Source organism: Musca autumnalis, unplaced genomic scaffold (genome assembly GCF_047663935.1).
Source record: "Musca autumnalis isolate F117 unplaced genomic scaffold, ASM4766393v1 scaffold_2, whole genome shotgun sequence".
NCBI lineage: Eukaryota > Metazoa > Arthropoda > Insecta > Diptera > Muscidae > Musca > Musca autumnalis.
Genome location: NW_027411755.1, coordinates 34126376 through 34148914, shown reverse-complemented (window position 1 = coordinate 34148914; position 22539 = coordinate 34126376). Strand labels below are relative to the sequence as shown.

At 38.9% G+C, this 22539-nt stretch overlaps 2 protein-coding genes across 2 annotated transcripts; one reads left to right on the top strand and one right to left on the bottom strand.

Annotated features, from left to right (window-relative positions):
* The first annotated feature begins 1275 nt into the window (after positions 1–1275).
* NimB1 (Nimrod B1) lies at positions 1276–2961 on the top strand. The gene is made up of 4 exons (XM_073967506.1): positions 1276–1557; positions 1616–2185; positions 2262–2459; positions 2518–2961. Exons 1-4 carry the CDS (start codon positions 1382–1384, stop codon positions 2774–2776), a joined length of 1203 nt encoding a protein of 400 aa, XP_073823607.1. The 5' UTR covers positions 1276–1381; the 3' UTR covers positions 2777–2961.
* Positions 2962–11511: 8550 nt separating this feature from the next.
* NimB2 (Nimrod B2) lies at positions 11512–18856 on the bottom strand. The gene is made up of 3 exons (XM_073967507.1): positions 18129–18856; positions 12118–12651; positions 11512–12052 (listed from the first exon to the last, which is right to left on the bottom strand). The coding sequence occupies exons 1-3, from the start codon at positions 18464–18466 to the stop codon at positions 11740–11742; spliced, it is 1185 nt and encodes a 394-aa protein (XP_073823608.1). The 5' UTR covers positions 18467–18856; the 3' UTR covers positions 11512–11739.
* Between the last annotated feature and the right edge of the window lie 3683 nt (positions 18857–22539).

The following is a 22539-nucleotide window of genomic DNA, read 5'->3' as shown; positions in this document are numbered from 1 at the left end:
TCATTCTGTCTCCTGTACATCTCGATTTGTTCCCACTCCCGTCTTTCCATTTCTCTCTTTTTCGTGCGGAAAAGACGTTTTTCCTCTCTTTTTTCTCCCGATACCTCTCTCGTGCGCTACGCGTTGCTACTGATTGTAAAGTAGCCCTATATGCCGCATTTTTCTCTTCGGTAGCCGCACGACACTCCTGGTCATACCATGGATTCCTTGGTGGAGGTCTCTGGGATCCAAGTACTGATTTTGCGGCTGTTTGCATGGAGTGGGCAATGTTTTGGCATTGTCATATCAGGACGTGGGGTGCTTTAATTAAGCAGTTGGGCCAGTTGAGTGGAATATGCTGTGGCTATCTTTTGTGATTGCAGCTTACAGATGTCCAACGTGTTGTGTCTGTTCGCACTTTGTTTGCTACGTTTAATCTGGTACGTAACTTTGCTACAACAAGGTAGTGGTCCGAGTCTATGTTTGCACTTCGAAACGATTGTACATCCAACAGGCTCAATGGATGTCTTCCATCTATCACAACGTGATCAATTTGATTTTTTGTTCTTTGATCTGGCGACAGCCAGGTGCCCTTATGAATATCGAGATGCTTAAATCTGGTACTCCTAACTACCATGTTTCTTGCATCTGCAAAGTCTATCAGCCTCATACCATTGTCAGATGTTTCACTGTGGAGACTGAATTTCGCGACAGTTGGGCCAAAAATATTCTCCTTTCCAATTTTGGCATTAAAATCGCCTAGCATAATTTTAATGTCATGGACAGGGCAACGGTCATAAGTTTCTTCTAAGCCCTCGTAAAATATATCTTTGGTCTGTTCGTCCTTGTCTTCAGTGGGAGCATGAGCGCAAATAAAGCTGATCTTGAAGAATTTTGCTTTTAATCGAATTGCAGCGAGTCTTTCATTCAATGGGGTGAAGTTGGAGACCAGATGTTTTAACCTCCGACCAAATACAAATCCGCAACCAAACTAATGCTTTGTGTCATGGCAGCTATAATACTCGTACAGTGCCTTTAGGTGTTGTTGTGACGTAGATTACACTTCTCCTAGGAATAAGCCTTGACGTGACGCATAATTTATTACTTTCATAATTAAAGGAAACTAATTGTTCCATTTTACTTCGACACAATTAATACTGGAGGGTGTAAAAAGTTCGGCCCGGCCGAACTTAACGCTGCTCTTACTTGTTCACGTTATACTAGTTTAAAACATCATTGACATCACTGACATCTCTCATTTCTTAGTGACTGTCCGGAATAAACAAATTTCCTCGTAATCTAAATGTTAGGAAATTGTTGATGTAACAAGGGGAGATAAGCTCAGGCCAAATAATTTGTATTCAATAAATAATGCGATGTTGATATTGATGGCACAAATAAAATGAAAATTTATAAAAGTTTTGAAATTATTTTCATATTTTTAATTGATCTCTCAATTCTGAATAAATTTCCTAATGCCCAAGAAATCTATGGGGATATTTATCCAAGTACAAGGGCAGAACTCAATCGTTATTTCGGTAATCAGCTACGTGAAGAAAAATGCTACAAAGATGTACCGTAAGTATAAGATCTAATTTTGCAAAGTTTTGAAATAAAACGTTTGAAACTTCTTAAGGGCAATATTTTTCCAAACCAAGGAGAATGAACCTGTTCCAAGTAATTCCTCAATACCTGGTCATTTACGTTTAGAGATTTGCTGTGATGGCTATCGCAAGAATCCTAAAGCGGATGGGAATCTGAAATGTATACCCGATTGTTCCAAAGTTTCACCGGATAATTGTCGCCACGGCTTCTGTCGTTCACCCCAGCAATGTGAATGTTTTGAGGGTTTTACAAAGAACTCTGGAGGAAATTGTGTTCACATCTGTCCTGTGGGTTGTGAAAATGGACGTTGCCTATTGAGTGGAGTGTGTTTGTGTAATCCTGGTTATATTTTAGATCCTGAGACAAGGAAATATTGTATTCCCGAGTGCGGTCACGTGCCATGTGGCACAAATCAAATATGTGTTGCGCCGGGAGAATGTCGTTGCCGTAAGGGTTATGAATGGTTGCAGGCCTTGGGATGTCAGCCCATGTGCCAGCCACATTGTGGTTATGGAAGGTGTATTGCTCCCCGGGAATGTGAATGTTTTCCCGGCTACATCAAGAGAAAGGGTAGAGAAATTTGTGAATCCGAATGTTATGCGTATGTATGTGGAGTATCGATATTTTGGTTTCCAATTAATTTTTATAATTCTGAGTTTATTGTCCTTTTAATACAGCAACTGTGCCAATGGTTTTTGTGAATCGCCCTATAAATGTCAATGTCACATTGGCTTCGCCTACGATCCTCGTAGTCAAAATTGTCTGCCTTTTTGTGGTGACTCCTGTGAACATGGTGTGTGTATAGCTCCCGGTATATGTAAATGTTTTGAGGGCTATTATCTGTGGGAAAATACTTGCAGGCCAATATGTGAAAGGTGGGATTTTTTAAAATTTACGAGAAATATTCACATTTTCATAATTTATTGTTTCTAGTGGCTGTGGCATTTATGGCCAGTGTATAGCTCCAAATAAATGTGCCTGTGGCCAAGGGCAACAACTTTGTTTAGCTGGTGGTAACTGCACCCCAAACGGTAAATGCCAATGTCCCCAGGGCATGAATCATTTCATTGATCGTTGTATCTATTCCGCCACAGTAGAGAATGTGATTTTTACTTTGGATGAAAGACAACATTTCGACAAAGAGTTGCGCCATGAATTTGAGGCAATTATCGGAAGAATGTTTCAATTTTAAAATATTTAGAAAATGTTTTATATTTCAACAATTGTTAAATTACCCTCGTTTAAGCAAAATATCTTCAATTTCTTATCGTTGCTATTTAATAAGTATGCACTTTATTCTAAGACCACAAACTTAGCTACTAGCTAAGTAGACCGTTGTATCTGAAAATAAAAATATTTCGTACAAGGCCAAGGTCATATGATATAATTTTTATTTGCAGTATTTGTGTTTGAGCTTGAATTCAAATTCTTATCAAAATTGGTTTGGAAAGTCCAAACATTGTGTTTTCTAATAACAACAATATTTTTTGTGGCAATTTTATTTAAGTAAATGAAATGAATGAAAGATACCAAGGAAGGGTCCTGACCGGCTTTAACATGGCAAAGTCCAGGATTTATCTTGGTCCCTCTCTCATCTCAAGTGGACACTGACCTCCCCGTGGTGTCACCCGAGGTAGCTGCCTTTAACATCCGTTAAAGGTAGTGAGCTAAAATTCACCCATAAGAACGTTAAAAACTTGGGTTTAGGCGTCGGGTTAGTAACGCTCCCATAGAAAAAAGCAGCCTACTATGAAAAAACGAATGAAAAGAAAAACAAACCCCTCTAAAGTTGACAAACCCCGCAAACGTTTTAAGAACCATGATCTGCGAATCTGCACCTAGAATGTTCGCACTTTTTATAGAGAAGGTGAAGTTTACGCGCAGATGTACTTATAAAGTACAAGGCCGACATTACTGCCATACAGGAAATACCGATGGATTGGGAAAGGCGTCACAACAACACCTAAAGGTGACGCTCTGTATTATAGCTGTCATGACACAAAGCATGAGTTTGGTTGCGGATTTGTAGTTGGTCGGAGGTTAAAACATCTGGTCTCCAGCTTCACCCCACGTGAATGAAAAACACGCTGCAATTCGATTAAAAGCAAAATTCTTCAACATCAGCTTTATTTGCGCTTAAGCTCCCACTGAAGACAAGGACGAACAGACCAAAGATATATTTTACGAGCGCTTAGAAGAAACTTATGACCGTTGCCCTGCCCATGTTATTAAAATTATGCTAGGCGATTTTAATGCCAAAATTGGAAAGGAGAGTATTCAGTCTCTACAGCGAAACATCTGACAATGGTATGAGGCTGATATACTTTGCAGCTGCAAAAAACATGGTAGTTAGCATAACCAGATTTCAACATCTCGACATCTATAACGGCACCTGGCTGTCTCCAGATCAGCAAACAAGAAATCAAATTGATCACGTTGTGATAGATGGAAGACATTCACCGACCGTGTTGGATATGCGTTCGTTCCGAGGAGCAAACATAGACTCGGAACACTAGCTTGTTGCAGCAAAGGTACGTACCCGTCTAAACGTTGCAAATAAAGCACGAACAGATACAACACGGAAGTTGGACATCGGTAAGCTGCAAACACAACAGATAGTCACAGCATATTCCACTCAATTGGCCCAATTGCTTAATGAAAGCACTCCTCGTCCCGATAACATATCAGCACAATAGCAAAATATTGCCCACTCCATGCAAACAGCCTCAAAATCCATACTTGGATACCAGAGACCTCCACCAAGGAATCCATGGTATGACCAGGAGTGTCGTGCTGCAACCGAATAGAAAAATGCGGCATATAGGGCTACTTTACAACCATTTTACCAAAGAGTGAAACATCAAACTGATAGCTTTGGAACTGGCACATCCTCTTGTAGAGAACAGCAAGGTAATTTGGTAACTGATACAGATAGTGTGCTCGGGATATGGAAAGATCATTTCTCCAAACAGTTGGTATCCAATACTAGCGAAGACGACGATGATACCATAGATCCAATCCCAGGAAATGGTATTGAATGTGTACAGCCCGTCCAAGAAGAGATAAAAACAGCAGTAAACCGGCTGAAGTATACTAAGGCAGCAGGAGCCGATGGCCTACCAGCCGAGCTGTTCAAACCCGGTGGCGACATGCTGTTAAGTTTTATGCATCAGCTATTTAGCACCATATGGCAGGAAGAACGCGTACTCGACGATTGGAACGTGAGCATCCTGTGTCCCGTCCACAAGAAGGGAGATAAGACTTTATGTTCCAACTATAGGGGCATAAGTCTTCTCCCTATCGCCTACAACATAGTGTCAGGGATATTGTGCGAACGACTAAATCCCCTGGTCAAAGAAATAATTGGACCTTACCAATGCGGTTTTATACCTGGCAAGTCCACCATCGACCAGATATTTACCCTGCGGCAAATCCTGGAGAAGACCCAAGAAATGCAAATCGACACCTTCTATCTTTTTGTCGTTTATAAAGCAGCCTTTGACATTTCTGCAGCCTTTGGTATTTCTGCAAAGCTTATTCGGCTTTGCAAAATAACATTAACTGATACTCGGTCCTCAGTTAAAATAAGAAAGAACCTCTCCGAAGAGTTTATTACCAAAAGAGGTTTCAGACAAGGAGACGGCCTGTCGTGTGATCTTTTCAACACCCTGCTAGAAAAGGTCATACAAGACGCGAAGGTCAAAAAAGTGGAACAACCATATGTTACTTGCTTATTCCGACGACATTGACATCATGGGTCGTTCGGTAAAGGAAGTAACTGACACCTTTTGCAATAGTCGAAAGGGAATCTGCTAAAGTGGGTCTGGCAGTAAACGGCGGGAAAACCAAGTTGATGGTGTCGACGCGCAATGCGTCCAAAGAGATCGAGCCAACGGTTGACGTTGGTTCCTATAATTTTGAGGTAGTAAAAGACTTCGTCTACCTTGGCCCGCCGTAAACACAACCAACAACATCAGTTTTAAAATACGAAGAAGAATAGTGTTGGCCAACAGGGGCTACTTCGGGCTGAGTAAGCAGTTTAGGAATAAAGCCACAAAAGACTGATACTACCCATGCTGATGTATGGTTCCGAAGCCTGGGTACTTTCGCAAGCAGACAAGGCAGTGCTTGGTTTATTTGAGAGAAAAATTCTTCGAAAGATCTATGGACCAATCTGCGAACCACGCGCTGTATCTGCTATACAACGGCATCAGTATAGATAAACGTATCGAGATGCAACGATTGTGTTGGCTAGGCCATATCATAAGAATGAGTGATGATGAACCCGCTAAAAAGGCGTACAAATTCGAGCCACATGGCGGTGCACGCAGAATTGGCAGGCCAAAGGTCAGATGGCGCAAAAAAGTGAATGAAGAGATGACAAGACGCGGTATTCCAGAAAGCGAAGCACTAAACAGAAAGAATTGGAGATCTTTTTTTAGTTAGGTCTATGGAACAAATTTTCTGTAATGGGCCAAATGGGACGTGGACCTATACCGAAAAATTTCAGGTGGAGAGTTTGATATCAACTAATACTAAATATACTAAATTTCTTCCATTTCGGTGGGATATTGAGGACACAACCCACCAAGTACCAAAAGTCGGGAGGTACTGTTCTATGAGGGCTGTATGAAGACGTGGACATATAGCTACAAATTTCAGGTGGAAAGTTGTATATCAACGAAGACTAAATATCAATTTGTAGCCATTTAGGTGGAATATTGACGACACAACCTCTAAGTACCGAATATCTGTGCATATCGTTCTATGTAGCCCATTTTCAATATTACATATCCTAGGAATAGTAGAAACACCTGTACCATATTAAACGCTCTGTCTTAAGTATCGCGAGTTGTATCCTTCATGTTATGGTGGAGGGTATTAAAAGGATCGTTCGACTTTGCCAATTACAAAATAAATACCCTCGCCCTATGACTGTACTAAATCCAATAACAGCCGCGGTGGACCAAATTGCACAATAAATATTATTTTTCTAGGTGACAAAATAAGTTTTTGAAATTTCCATCTTGTCGCCACAGGCGCTTATCACAGGCCGACCTATCGCTTAATATGTGGTAAACAAGTAAAAAGTATCAGTCGGCTTTGCCGACTGAGATATACCCTCAGCCTGTGTATATTGAAACAATTTTTTCCCCAAAATACGTATTTATTTAGGGCGTTTAAACCGACAAAAATTTTGATTAGGATTAAAGATCAAAAGTTTTGCGGAGGAGATACTGAAAGGAATGGATCTACATTGACCGTTATGGAAGTGGATCTCCAGCCACAATATATGGTGCCATAGGAGGGTTTTACACTCTTCAAATCAAAGTGCTTCGATTGCAGGTCTTAAAGTGAACTTATCCAAAATTTTGTGTGGGAGGTACCGGACGGAGTGGACAAATGTAGTACATTTTCGTACCTGACCTATACCTGGTAGATATATTAGGATGTGTAAAGTATGGATCAAATCGGACACTCCCATCAAGAGAAATAAAATTTTGAACTTTTGTGGGGGAGGTACCTGAAGAAGTGGACCGATATGGCTTATCTTCAAACTTAGACTATGTTTGGACAAAATATTACTAAGGCCAAATTTTGGACCGAATCGGCAGATCCGTTCGAGAGTTACCTTGCGCTCCAACCACCTCACACTGTGTCATAGGGTTTTTTTTGCAACTTTCAGGCTATTTTCTCAGGAAGTATGGACTTGCCCCTGATGAAACTTGTACCGTCGTATGGAGGGCAGGGAATACAAGTTGCTAAAACTAAAATCAAAGCGATTCGAGGGATGGCCCTAAACTGAACTTTTCCCAAATTTTGTGTGGGAGATACCCGAAGGAGTGGACCTATTGAGACCGTATTGGAACCTCATATTACTCTGGTAAAAAGTTTATGCTTTACAAAGTATGGACCAAATCGGTCACTCCCTTCAAGAGTTATCGTGCGCACAAACTTTCCGAACATTTTCGAACTTTTGTGGGGGAGGTACCGGAAGGAGTGGACCGATGTAGCTCATCTTCGAACTTAAACTAAGTTTGGGCAAAATATTACGAAAGCCAAAATTTGAACCGAATCGGTTCATCCGTTCGAGAGTTATCGTGCGCTCCAGCCAGCAGGACAGACAGACAGACGGACGGACATGGCTAGATCGACTCCAAATTGTCTGAAACACATTTCGTCCAAACATACTTGGGGTCTTAAACCATTATTTCGATGAGCCTTAAGGCTGAGGGTATAACAAGGCTCCATTATATGTGAGTGATGCCGGCTAGGGTCTTGAGGACCTTGTTCTCAGCTTATCACAGATAGCTGTGGCATGCGCGGACGACATGAACATGCTGACGAATATGGCCCCTAAAAATGTTGGGGTTATTTGTGGTCAGAAGACTCTACCATCGACCATGACATTCAACTCTGTTCTCACCTCTGACGTCCATGTGGTGAATAGAGTGGTCGTATTGCCGGATATTTGCATATTCCTCGCGTGGAAAAACTACGTTAGATCAGTCAAATGGGAGTTCAGCCTTTCTCAAATAGCATCAGGAAATATACCTGACGCCAAGATCGTACAATCATTCACATACATTCCGACCTCAATGGAGGGAGACGGAATACTGGAGAAATAGAGTTTAAACAGGATAGCTATTTTTGACGCTGGGCAGGACTAAAGCATCAAGAGTCTATGCTGTGGGCGCCAAAAGCGAAATCGGTCTGTATGATTCACCTTTGCTGGTATTTTGGCCCGGCTACAGAAGCGGGACCACCCAAATTTCCAGACTTCGGGAACGATGTGGTTGGCGAGCGATAGTGTCAGAACTTTAGTGAGATACTCGACTCCCAGCACATCCAGCTGTTTCAACATTATCACAGAGATTCCATCTGGGCCCAACGCTTCTGATAATTTAGTGTTCCTGATTATATTCGCAACATCATCCATTGTAAATTGCGGTGGTTCATTCTCAGCAGGATGAGATCTAATGCAACGTAGTACTCTTCATTTCGCCCTGCTACTCAAAAGGTTGTAACGTGACCGCTACATTGCAAACCGTCCCTCTGATATTACATCCAGTATCAATACAAAACTACCTTATCAGAGCATGCATAACCCCAACTTCATGCATAATTACTCCATTCATACATTATTTAAACTTCAGTGTATTTTCTGGTTGTCTCGCCTTACAAATAATTCTCATTCACTCCGTAAACCCAGATGGATAAGATGTTTAGTTTTCGTCGCTGAATTTGTCGAGTGCTGGCGTTAACCGACGTGAGAGAGAAGACGTGCGGCATTGTCCGCAGTCCTATTCGATTCAACCGAAGGCTACATCAGCCATCGACCTTGCTATACGTTCGCTCCCGCCGATTCGCTCGCTCCTGCTGTCGATTCGTTCGCTCCTGTTGATTCGTTCGCTGCTGCCGATTCGTTCGCTTCTGCCGATTCGTTCGCTCCTGTCGATTCGTTCGCTCCTGTCGATTCGTTCGCTCCTGTCGATTCGTTCGCTCCTGTCGATTCGTTCGCTCCTGCCGATTCGTTCGCTCCTGTCGATTCGTTCGCCACTGTCGATACGTTCGCTCCTGTCGATTCGTTCGCTTCTGTCGATTCGTTCGCCCCTGTCGATACGTTCGTTCCTGCCGATTCGTTCGCTCCTGTCGATTCGTTCGCTCCTGTCGATTCGTTCGCTCCTGCCGATTCGTTCCCTCCTGCCCATTCCTTCGCTCCGTTGTCTAACTATATCCGACTCTTTTCTTTACAGAACAGCAATCCGAATAGGAACGAACCGAACTCAACACCCGAAGACTACAGAGGCGAGCCCAACATCCGAAGACTACCGAGCCGAATCCAACAACCGAAGAATACCGATCCGACAGCAATCCGGATAACGCCGAGCCGTGCGATACCCCAACAACGGTAACTACCGACCCATTGCCAATCCAAGTATTGCAGAGCAAGGGCTGACGATCAGAAGATTGCCGATTTCACTATTGCCGAGCAGAGTGTTATCGACCGACTGTCAACGACCAACCCCATCTTGTATCCGCCGATTACTACCTACTTTATACCGACTAATTCGAAGCGATTCCATTATACGAAATTATATAAATAAAACTCTGAAGCACAGTTCCAGCGTGTCTCATCTTACTTAAGGTTTGTGGGTCCTTGAGTCGACCCTGGCAGTGGCTGAGCTAACCTCAGCCTTTGGTAAAACCACTCGTTATATGGTGCTCGACAAATCGAGAGTGTCTTAATAATCGTTGCCCAAAATTCACTTATTCCGGGTCCAATGTTGCAAATCTTTAGATGATTTAACCACTTGTTCCGCTTATGTATATCGGCCAACCTGTTTAACTTCCAGTGTCAGCTCAATGGAGTAGGCACGACGAAGCTCATCACTCTCATTTGCTAATCTCGTCGCCTCTGCTGAGGAAGTTTGGTCTCACTTCGGGTATTCGACCAGCAGGTATATAACTAGTGGCTGCAGCAGTGATGATGTCTAGGAACGTCCTTTCTGCTACCCGAACATCGGAATGGTTGGCAGATCTCTGAAGCGGTGATTAGTGAACTCTCTGAAACTCGGCCAATTAGTTTTCACATTATTGATGAAAGTGCGGCATTTAGAGGTGATGAAATCGGGACATCTACTGATGCAAACAATAATGGGGAGATGGTCTGATCCAAGAGAAACGACAGATTGGCAGGTGAAGTCATTTGTCACACACCCGTACATTCCATGTACGGTCATTAGAGACAGGTTCAAGCGAGACAGTTCTATATTCAACAGTGTGATGGAATAGGAAAGCTAATTCCCTACCTCCACTTCTGTTGCGATCCTTCCTCAGTATGTTTCTGCACCGCCGCGACCAAGATGTTCTTCGGACTCATGAAATCTAATATTCCTAGGAGTCCATTATAATTAAATTGCAAAAAGAATTCAGGGACTGGAACACCAACGAAAGGTGGTAAATGCTGCGTACATGGCTGCTGTTTGGTGGACTGTGTCGCGTATTCTGATGACGACGCGTCGTCGACGGCTGTGTCCACGCAGCAACAAACTCCCTGTCGTAATTCCTCACATGAAGAGTCCAGAATAACTATTGAGATGTACCCACTACCGGCATAAATTGCGTCTCACCGAAGTTTGAGAGTGGTGGATGCGGATGTGAGGTACCAAAAGAATCTGGAGCAGGCATTCCGGGATATGCTGATCCCAGCACAGAAAATCGGTACAAATACAAACATGTGTACGCTGAGGTGAAAGCCGCTGCCGAAACACGCGTGTTGTGTGGTTCCATGCCAATCCGGAATCGGAAAACTCGCCGCCGTGGGATTGTCAAATAGAACAGTGATGGTGGCGCTCTACCTATCAAAATCCTTTGATACTGTCAAGCACTCCACGCTGTTTGAGGAGATCGAGTAGACTACACAGGTGAGTAGTGAGTTGAATTCCATGGTCAATGATAGCAGAATTCCGACCACTAAGTACCCCAACATTCAAGAGATCACATTCGACAGTATTTTCACATCGTTCGCACATGCCACAGCTATCTGCGACAAGCTGAAATGTAGGAATAAGGATGCTGATAAAGAATCCTTATTGGGAAGCTGTGGTAAGCTATGGGGGCCAGTGTGGTCCGATGCCATAAATAACTATCGTGTGAATGCGGTCAGACATCCAAGGCATAATTCCAACCGAGGTCAACAAATTGTCAATAATTGCAGGCCTGAAGCAGAGTGGTTCGTCGCAGAACCTTCTGCCCGTTGTTTCGTAGTAGCATAGCATCGAGACGTACGTCTGCAGTAGCATAAACTCTGGCAGGCAAACTATCGGTATATAGACTATCGTCTTGATCGTTGCAGGGCACTGTGATAAAGATTTGTTGATGTCGGACTCCAAATCAATTATTTTTTAAATACTTCTCAGCAGATAACCCAAAAAACATGAAAGTTTATTCAGAAGTCACAAATTATGTTATTTTTTGCGAGTCTGGAAAATTATTTATTATTCTGAATATCCGCATACTGAAGACCCCGTTTTCCTTTGCAATAGAAAAAGAGTTCACCTTCGCTATAATTTTTTTAAATACAATAGCTTTGGATTATATTTTTATTCGTTATTATCATAACTAAATAATGTGAATTACAAATTGCCGAAATTAATTAGCAGGATTACAGAAGTGACGACCCTTAACACCGCTCTTGATGAAACCAGGATTACAGGAACAGAAGTTGGGTGCCGAGCAATAACCATTGGGGCAACCTTGGGGACAATGGGGAACACACATATTCGAGTGCTTCTCATCGGGAACATAACCTGGCTCACATTCGCACTTATTGGGGCTGGCACAAACGCCATTGACACAGGGCACATCACAGCGGGGATTGCATTTAATGCCAGAACGATCCAACTCAGAACCAACAGGGCAGGAGCAGGTGTCGGGAGCAATGCAAAAGCCTTTGTCACAGCCACTGAAAAGCAAAAAAAATCAAAATTAATAACACAGAAATTCTGTATCTAAATTCACAAAACTTACAGAGCACAAACGGGTTCACAAACATCTCCCACCTTGGTATAGCCTGTGTGGCAGCTACACAATCCTGGTGCAGTACATTTGCCATTGAGGCAATTTTCACAATGGGGTTCACAAGTACCGGCAGCATTTAGACGATAACCTTTTTCACATTCACACTGATTGGGTCCAACACATTTACCAAATTTACATTCATTTTCGCAGGTGGGTACACAGAATTTTCCCTCTTTAGGTTCCAAGGTGAAGCCAGGTTTACATTGACACTGTCCCTCATCATTGCAGTGACCATTTTCACAACCGATCGGGCAAGTGGTAACACATTTACCCACAGTATTGCGTACATGTCCGGGAATGCAGACACATTGATTTGGAGCCACACAAATACCATTGGGACAATCATCCTCACATATGGGATCACAATGTTTGAAAACGTGAGGATTACGTTCGTAACCTTCGCAGCATACTTGAATGGTACTCATACCGGGCGATGTGCCATTGCTAACGGGCTCCTGACCGTTTTTCACCAAGGTGGAGGTGCTGTAACGGAAGAAAAAAATTATATTATTTTTCGGGCATTTTTAAGTTAGATTTTGATTTGAGATGTATAACATTGAGACAAAATGCAATACTTTGTCTCAAGAAGCTATAACAACGGAGTTTGATGTTGACCGAACTATAGCGAGATCAAGTGTAAGTTTGCGAATTACTTAACAAAGACAGGGGATAGAGTAAGCAATGCACAGAAAAGAATAATGCCCTGCAAGCAAAAGAGAATCGCGGAAGTGACTTAGGCGTGTCGCCCAGGGCGATGAAAACAGTCGCTGCGATAGTCGCGGAAGTCACCCTGAAGTGACCTCCGTTGTGAAGAAATAAACCACGCCGGCGTGTCGTCTTGGAAGTCACTCCAGCGACACTTCTAGAAGATCATTTCAGCGATAGTTCTTGGAATTAAAAAAAATATTTTTTTATTTTTTTTTTTTTGTATTTATTTTTTTTATTTTTATTTTTTTAAGTACGCTCTTTTAGGGAAATTATTCTTTGAAATTTCCGCCTACATTAATGTTGTCATTTTAAAAATGTGATGGTTTGTTACCTGACTTGGGAAGCGAACCCGGATCTTCAGAGTGCAAGGCGAGTATGTTTACCACTGCACCACCGTCTCATATAATTGTCAGATAAAAAATGTTCTATATTTGATCACATTAGAACAAATGTAAACAATCGCCTTGGAAGTCACTCCGAAGTGTCGGCATACGCTATAAAAGGTAATAACAATAAGGCTATAGAAATTGTTTGTGTAATTCACCGACGATCTTCCTTAGCGTGTCTCCGGAGTGACATCCTTGGCGAGGAAGTGAGAAACTCACATCCAAATGCTGGCAGGGTGCACACATATTATGAATAAAGTTCAAAAAAATATTGAAAATGTTCAGAGTCATGCATATTACGAACGCCATTACTAAAGCAAAATGACAGGTTTATTCTGAGAGAGTCAGGGAGGGAGAGAGAGAGCTAATTGTTTGGGTACAAAATGAGGAAATGCCGACAATCAGGTTAAAAGCGAATCCATCGGTATTGGCAACAGCCTATGAACAAAGACGGCCTGTCCAAACACATAAAGTTTGTATATGACATACGTATGTATGTGACTTATAATGCCTATGTCGAGACCATATTATACCTAGCCACAAATATTCTGTTTTGAGAAAAGTAAAATGATGGAAGATTGGGTAGCTTCAGACAAATCGAGGATATTTTAACACTGTTGAGAGAGAGAAGATTATCAATTACCGCAATTTAGGAAAGTACTGGGAAGGACGTCAAGAGGTCATCATGAACGACGGTCTGTATGTGCGCTGAACTGAAGAGAAAGAAAGTTCCTCCCCCACCATTACAAAAATAACAACAAAAGGGTATATTAGCGGAAAATTGGACTGAAACTCAATCATACGTCTAGAGGAGTCAACTCGATCGGACAATTCTTCTATACCAACCGGGCATCTTTGTGAGGTTAAAAACGCTATCTCAGATGTAGATTGGGAGATACGCTTGTAAAACAGTACAGCTTTTTTATTTGAACAGGTTGTGTGGCACCGGGGCACACCTGCATTGGACGTCTAATTTTCAACGTTGCCAAAATATCCTCACTGAATCGGGGTGCACTCGTTGATTTGAGAGAAGTCTCTTTTGTGATATTTTTGACACATTTTTATCATAACAGGTTGTTTTCTTCCGCAAGATTTTCCTGGAATGGATGATATCATTGTTTTGCATAAAATTTTAGCATATTTGATTTAATTATGTGGTAGTGCTGAACGTCTTCCTAAAACCTCACTGATGGCCTGCAATGGCAGGTTTTCCGCCAATAACAAGAGACGCAATGCATCGTAAACCTTAACGGCGGGTTATAAATGGGCCTACATGAATCTTCGATGTTGACCGGTTTATGCGATTAAAAAGTGGGGACCATCCTCGCTGTTTTCCAGATCTTCGGAATCACTTAGTCATGAGTGGAGATATTGAAATTCAACACTACCTGTCCCAGCTCCTTCAACATAAACATTGAGAAGCCGTCCGAGTCAAGAGCTTGGGAAGCTGTAGCACTCTCTTTTGAGCATCTGCAGCCTGTGAATGGTGTTTTTATACCATCAGCATTTATGCTAACGAGGGTATATACTCTTTCATACGGGCAAAATGTGCCTCATCGAAATAATGGTTTTAGACCCCAAGTATGTTTGGACGAAATGTGTTTCAGACAATTTGGAGTCGATTTAGCAATGTCCGTCCGTCTGTCTGTCTGTCTGGCTGGTGCGCACGATAACTCTCGAACGGATGAACCGATTTGGTCAAAAATTCGCCTTTCGCAATATTTTGTCCAAACTTAGTTTAAGTTCGAAGATGGGTTATATCGGTCCACTCCTTCCGGTACCTTGCACGATAACTCTTGAAGGTAGTAACCGATTTGGTACATACTTTGCACATCGTGAAATTTCTACCAAACTTAGATGAGGTTCCAATATGGACTCAATAGTTCCACGCCTTCGGGTACCTCCTACACAAAATTTCGGAAAAGTTCTGTTTAGAACCTGCTCTCAAATCGTTTTGATTTTTGTTATAGCATCTTGTATTAAGGGCCCCCATACGGCGATGCAATTTTCATCAGGGGCAAACCCCTACTTCCTGAGAAAATAGCCTGAAAGGTTCAAAAACCCTATGACACCGTGTGTAGTGGTTGGAGCGCAAGATAAAATTCACATAAAGACGCTATATCTCGAACTGATCAACCGATGTGGTTGATCTGTCCTTAGATGAAAGTTTCAATTCACATAGGCTGAGGGTATATCTCTGTCAGCAAAGCCGACTGATACTTTTTTACTTGTTTTTTTTTTTTTAAATCACGTTCTCTAACAAATATTTTAAAACACGACAACTTTTTTAAAAAATCCAAGTTCGCCAATTACAAAAGAATTTAAAAAATCTAAGTTCACGTCTTCGGAAACAAACTAAAAAAAAACGACATTCGCGTCATCGTATATTTTGTTTTAACAGATCCGCTTTCGCTTCTTCGAAGAAAATTAAAAAAAAACAACGTTGCGTCTTCAAAAAAAAAAAAAATAAATAAATTAAAAAAACCAGCGAACGTGTTTTACAAAAACACGATTTTTTAAAAAAAAAAACACGTTCGCGTCTTCGAAAAAATCCACGATAGCGTCTTCGAAAAAAAACTTTTTTAAAAAATCCACGTTCGCGTCTTCGAAAAAAGAATAAAAATCCACGATCGCGTCTTCGAAAAAAATTATTAAAAAAAATCCACGTTCGCATTTACGAAAAAAACGTATATTAAAATCCATATTCCCCAAACAAATAATTTAAAAAAGTTTTGGAAAAAATATTTTTAAAAAATCCGCGTCTTTGAAAAAATACACGGTGCGCCTGAACTAACTTTAAATGGAAGATTCTTACATCTGGTTAGTTTGAAAATATATTTTTAAAAAATCCACGTATTTGAAAAAATATTGTAGTTTCCAAACCCAAAAACTTCCCAGGTGTAAGCACCTTCCATTTAAAGTTGGTTCAGGCACACCGTGAAAATTTTAAAAAATTCACGTCTTTGAATTAAAATTTTTTTTAAAAAATCAGTTTTTTGAAAAAAATTTTAAAATTCCACGTCACTGAAAAACATTTAAAACTGCACGTCTTTGAAAAAAAATTAAAACTCCACGTATTTGAAAAAAAATTAAAAACTCCACTCCACAAAAACGTGATTTTTTTAAATAAATTTTTTCAAATATATATTTAAAAAAATCACGTTTTTGGAAAAAAATATTTTTAAACAATCCACGTCTTTAAAAAGGTGTTTATAGAACATCCAAGTCTTTGCAAAAAATAGTTTTAAAAAATTCACTTTTTTGAAAAAATATTTTCAAGTCTTTCATAAAGTATTTGTTAAAAAAATCCAAGTGTTTCAAACAATTTTGTTTCACGTGTTTGAAAAAAATTTTAAAAATCCACTTCTTTGACAGAAGTATTGTTAAAAAATCCACGTCTTTGAAAAATATTTTTAAAACATCCACGTGTTTTAAAACACGTTTTTCAAAAATCCACTATGAAAAATGAAAAAATATTGTTAAAAAATCCATGTCTTTGAAAAAATATTGTTAAAATTCCACGTCTTTAAAAAAATATTTTTAAACATTTTTTAAAAAAGTTCACTTGTTAAAAAAGGTATTTTTAAAAAATCAACGTCTAAAAAAACGTGGATTTTTTAAACCAAGTCTTTGAAAAAAATGTTTTCAAGTCCTTGATTTTTTAAAAATTTGTTTTTAAAAACCCCTGCCTTTCTCTTGGGTCAGACCATCTCCCCAAAGTTATCTCCATCAGCAAACCACCCGACTTCATCACCTCTGAAGGCTGCACTTTCATTAATTATGTGAATGGTATTTGGCCTGGTTTCAGAATGTTCACTTATCACCGCTTCAGAGATTTGCCCAAGCGTCCTGATATTCGGGTAGCAGAAAGTACATTCCGAGACATGATCACTGCTGTAGCCGCTCGTCATATACCTGCTATTCGAATACCCAAAGTGTGACCAAATTTCTCCATGGTTATGCTGAAACCGCTGGGTCAGCCAGGAGCTGAGTATCTCACCAAAGCTCTCTACCTGTCTCTAGCCACCAACATCGTTTCTTAAGTCAGGAAATTTGGCAGGGTGGTCCCGCTAATGAAGCCAAGCTACGTGAATTGTACAGACCTATTTCTCTTTTGTCGCCATTGGAATGAAATATCTATCCAGTTGCCGATCATCATCATTGTTTCCGTAAGCAGCACAGCAGCGCTATCTCCACACGTATTTGTCAAGGACTCAACCAGAGCAAGCAATGTGATAGAACAGTGATGGTGGTGACTTATCAAACGCATTTGATACTGTCAAGTACTTCACATTCTTTGATATCCTTTATGAGACTAACCCCCGGCCAAGTTTGAATCGGTGGATAATCAGTTATAAGTGTGGATGAAAGTTATACGTAGAATTCAGAAAGAAGTAGTCGAAGCCTCTTGGGGAATTCCCAAAGGTGGGGTGATAACTCCGGGACTGTTTAAAAACATATTTCCATCTCCTCCATACGGAAGTGAGTTCCTTACGTAAACGGATGATTTCACGATCTTACAATATTGTTTAAAAAGTCCACGATTCAGAAAAAATGTTTTTTGTTAGATTTGGTCGCCCTTCTTTTCTAATCTAATTTGATCTAATTTTGTGTACATTGTAAAATATGTTCAACACTATCCATGAGCTGAAAAAAACTAAAATTAGTTTTTGGAAATTCTATTAATTAATACAAAAACAAATACCACTTGAAAAATATGACACAAAAACGCATCACTATCAGTTCATTTTTTTCGAGGAAATAAAGATCACTGGGGGTCACTAGTCTCTCAAAACAATAACAGATTGTCGTAGCATCACTTTTTCGTTCGAAGAAATATGTAGACATATTTTGAATATTACTTACGGCACTTCTTTAAAGCAAATACCCGAAGCAATGCCAGCTCTGGTCTTGTTAATAAATTCTGCAGTGGCATCCAAAATTTGAGGTTGTGGTGATGGTCTGGGGCTAACAACCAAGAGTTCACCTTGATAATATTCAGCAGGTTTATAGTTGCCATTATAACGTTCATAAGCACTACCCGAATATTGGTTGTAGGAATTGAATTCCTCGTGTTGATTGTAATTCAATTGTTCCGATTGTTGTGGTGGAATGGGTTGACGGGTTTTAATACCGGTTTTAAATTGACCCAAAACACCAATGGATAGTGTACTAAGGGCACAAAAAATTATAAGAAATTTCATTTTAAAATTTTATTTCTTTTCTTTTTTCGACTAAAGGCAACTTTTTCACGTCCGATTTCAACAATAGCCACAAAACGACTGAAATTATCGCAAAATTTCACATTGAAATTCAGCTCAAGAAAGTGTTCATGTTTCAAATCTTGAATGCAAAACCATTTGTTTCTAATCTTTATAAATTCAATATTTGTTTTTTTTTTATATGATTTATTTGAAACTGAGATCATTTGTTGGCTTAGGGTTAGTTAGTCATGCACCACAACAAACCGCTTGACATATTGAAACAGTTGATTTTGATATTTGTATTGATGATGACGTTTGGTTGTGTTCTTGTTGTTTTCCTGTCACTTGTGATTTTTTATTGATGTATTCTAATATTTTATTCGACTTAAATACTGGTTTTATTTTGAATGAGATTTATGTTTGGTTTATGTAAAAAAATAAACAATAGATTTCTATTTTATTTCTGAGAACAGTCTATGACGTTACATATTGAATGAAGCTGTCAATAAGCCGATGAGCTATAAACGAATGTTTTATTATACCATCAGCCTTTAGGCTAACGAGGCTACGACCAAAAGTGTGCCAATAATGTTTGGACGGAATCCGTTTCAGATAATTTTGGGTGCATGTAGCCCTGTCTGATACGCACGATAACTTTTGAATCTCGTAATATTTTGTCCACACTTAGATCCGCTTCGAAGATGGACGATTTTCACCCAATCATTAGAATAACTTCTCTATATACGTATATAGAGTAATTAATTTCAACAATTTCATGTAGAGATGCTTTTTGAGCACTGGGAACCCATAATACCTAATTTCGGTCAGCTAAAAACGGGGTACAGTTTTATGGGATCTATGCCAAAGTCCACAATTTTTGATGGAAGCGTTTTTAACAATTGAGAACAATAAATGGCATCCAATATCCAAAGGCATCCAAAATGTAGATAAAAACTTATAAATGTCGCACAGTGGTTCAGAATCATTTTTTCTTGGTCAAAACTCTGTAACTTTTGAACGGATAGATATATTTATAGGCATATATTTTTTTATTCGACAGATAACATAGTCAGTCTCTGATGCTAAAAACATACGGATTTTTATCTTTGACCTTGGATTTTTTTTAAAAAATACACGATTATGATTTTTTAAATCAACGATTATGAATTTAAAAAAAAAAATTCACGGTTATGAAAAAACAAGTAAGAACGGCGTTAAGTTCGGCCGGGCCGAACTTGTTATACTCTCCACCACAAGTTGTATTGAAGTAAAATGGAATAATTTGTTTCCTTTCGTGTATGAAGAAGACTTAATACTAAATTTCAGCAATTTCGGTAAAACAATGTGAGGCACCATTCTATGGGGGCTATTTCAAAACGTCGATCTATACCGACAAATTTCTTACGGAAAGTTTTTAGGCTCAAAGAAGACTAGATACCAAATTTCCTATATATTGGTAAGATAATGTGGCTAAAACTTAAAAAATACCGAAAATCAAGAAGTACGCTTCTATGGGGATATAGGAAGACGTGGACCTATACTGATAATACTCTTCTGGAATATTTTATAACTCTTGGAAGACGAAATAACGAATTTCAGCCACTTCGGTTGGATATTGACGTCGCAATCTTCAGTATTACGAACATCGGGAGGTACCGTTCTATGGGGCTATATCGAAACGTGGACCTATACCGATGAATTTTAGCCAGAAATGGGGCAATATGAAAGCGTGGTCCTGTACAGACATATTTCTGGCGAACAGTTTTATATCACATTGAAGACTATATACAAAATTTCAGCCATTTTGGAGGAATATTGAAGACACAACCTTCAAAATAAGAAAAATCGGGAGGTACCTTTCCATGGGGGCTATATGAAGGCTTGAACCTATACCGACAAATTTAAAGGGGAAGTTTGAGTACCCCCAACGAAGTCTAAATACCAAATTTCAGCCATTTTTGTGGTATATTGAGGCCACAACGTTCAAAATACCGAAAATCGGGAGGTACCGTTCTATTTGGGGCTATATGAAGGCATGGACCGATACCGACAAAGTTCTGGGGGAAAGTTTTATACCACCAACGTAGACTAAGTACCAAATTTCAGCCATTTCGGTGTGATAATGAAGCTAAAACCTTCAAAATGCCGAAAATAGGGAGGTACCGTTCTATGGGGGCTATATGAAGGTGTGGTCCGATACCGACAAAATTCTGGGAGAAAGTTTTGTACCCTTAAAGAAGACTACGTACTAAATTTCAGCCATTTTGGTAGGATAACGAAGCTAAAAATTATAAATACCGAAAATCGGGAGGTACCGTTCTATGGGGGCTATATGAAGGTGTGGACCGATACCGACAAAATTCTGGGGGAAAGTTTTATACCCCTAAAGAAGACTACGTAGCAAATTTCAGCCATTTTGGTAGGATAATGAAGCTAAAACCTTAAAAATACCGAAAATCGGGAGGTACCGTTCTATGGGGGCTATATGAATGTGTGGACCGATACCGACAAAATTCTGGAAGAAAGTTTTATACCCCTAAAGAAGACTACGTAGCAAATTTCAGCCATTTTGGTAGGATAATGAAGCTAAAACCTTAAAAATACCGAAAATCGGGAGGTACCGTTCTATGGGGGCTATATCAAAACGTGGACCGATATATCCCATTTTCAATACCAACCATCCTGCAAGTAATAAAAACTTCTGTACCAAATTTTGACTCTCTATCTTTAAAATTGCGAGCTGTATCTTGATTTCAACAGACAGACAGACGGACGGACTGACGGACGGACGGACGGACGGACGGACAGACGGACATGGTCAAATCGACATAGAATTTTATGCTGATCAATAATATATATACTTTATAGGGTCTCCGATGAATATTTCGATGTGTTACAAACGGAATGACAAATTTAATTATACCCTCCATATGGTGGAGGGTATAAAAACCATTAAAAAATTCACGATTATGAAAAAATATTTTTTTAAAATATCCACGATTATGAAAAAATTATTATTAAAAAATCAACGAGTAAAAAAAATATTTAAAAAAACACGATTATGAAAAGATTATTTTCAAAAAATCCAAGATTATAAAAAAATAATTTAAAAAAAATCCACCATCATGAAAAAATAATTTAAAAAAATCCACCATTATGAAAAAAATACTTTTAAAAAATCCACGATTATAATTTTTAAAAAATCCACGATTATAATTTTTAAAAAATCCACTATTATAATTTTTAAAAAATCCACGATTATAATTTTTAAAAAATCTACGATTATAATTTTTAAAAAATCCACTATTATAATTTTTAAAAAATCCACGATTATAATTTTTAAAAAAATCCACGATTATAATTTTTAAAAAATCCACGACTATAATTTTTAAAAAATCCACGATTATAATTTTTAAAAAATCTACGATTATAATTTTTAAAAAATCCACGACTATAATTTTTAAAAAATCCACGATTATAATTTTTAGAAAATCCACGATTATAATTTTTAAAAAATCCACGATTATAATTTTTAAAAAATCCACGATTATAGTTTTTAAAAAATCCACGATTATAATTTTTAAAAAATCCACGATTATAATTTTTAAAAAATCCACGATTATAATTTTTAAAAAATCCACGATTATAATTTTTAAAAAATCCACGATTATAATCTTTAAAAAAATCCACGATTATAATTTTTAAAAAATCCACGATTATAATTTTAAAAAATCCACGATTATAATTTTAAAAAAATTCACGATTATAATTTTTAAAAAATCCTCGATTATAATTTCTAACAAATCCACGATTTTAAATTTTAAAAAATCCACGATTATAATTTTTAAAAAATCCACGATTATAATTTTTAAAAAATCCACGATTATAATTTTTAAAAAATCCACGATTATAATTTTTAAAAAATCCACGATTATAATTTTTAAAAAATCCACGATTATAATTTTTAAAAAATCCACGATTATAATTTTTAAAAAATCCACGATTATAATTTTTAAAAAATCCACGATTATAATTTTTAAAAAATCCACGATTATAATTTTTAAAAAATCCAC

Excerpts from the sequence above, each read along its gene's own strand:
- NimB1 (XM_073967506.1), top strand. The coding sequence starts at position 1,382 with ATGAAAATTTATAAAAGTTTTGAAATTATTTTCATATTTTTAATTGAT. Across the intron at positions 1,558-1,615 it reads AAATGCTACAAAGATGTACC|GGCAATATTTTTCCAAACCA; the intron begins GTAAGTATAAGA and ends AAACTTCTTAAG. Across the intron at positions 2,460-2,517 it reads TGCAGGCCAATATGTGAAAG|TGGCTGTGGCATTTATGGCC; the intron begins GTGGGATTTTTT and ends TATTGTTTCTAG.
- NimB2 (XM_073967507.1), bottom strand. The coding sequence starts at position 18,466 with ATGAAATTTCTTATAATTTTTTGTGCCCTTAGTACACTATCCATTGGT. Across the intron at positions 12,652-18,128 it reads ATTTGCTTTAAAGAAGTGCC|CACCTCCACCTTGGTGAAAA; the intron begins GTAAGTAATATT and ends CTTCCGTTACAG. Across the intron at positions 12,053-12,117 it reads TGTGAACCCGTTTGTGCTCT|TGGCTGTGACAAAGGCTTTT; the intron begins GTAAGTTTTGTG and ends TTTGCTTTTCAG.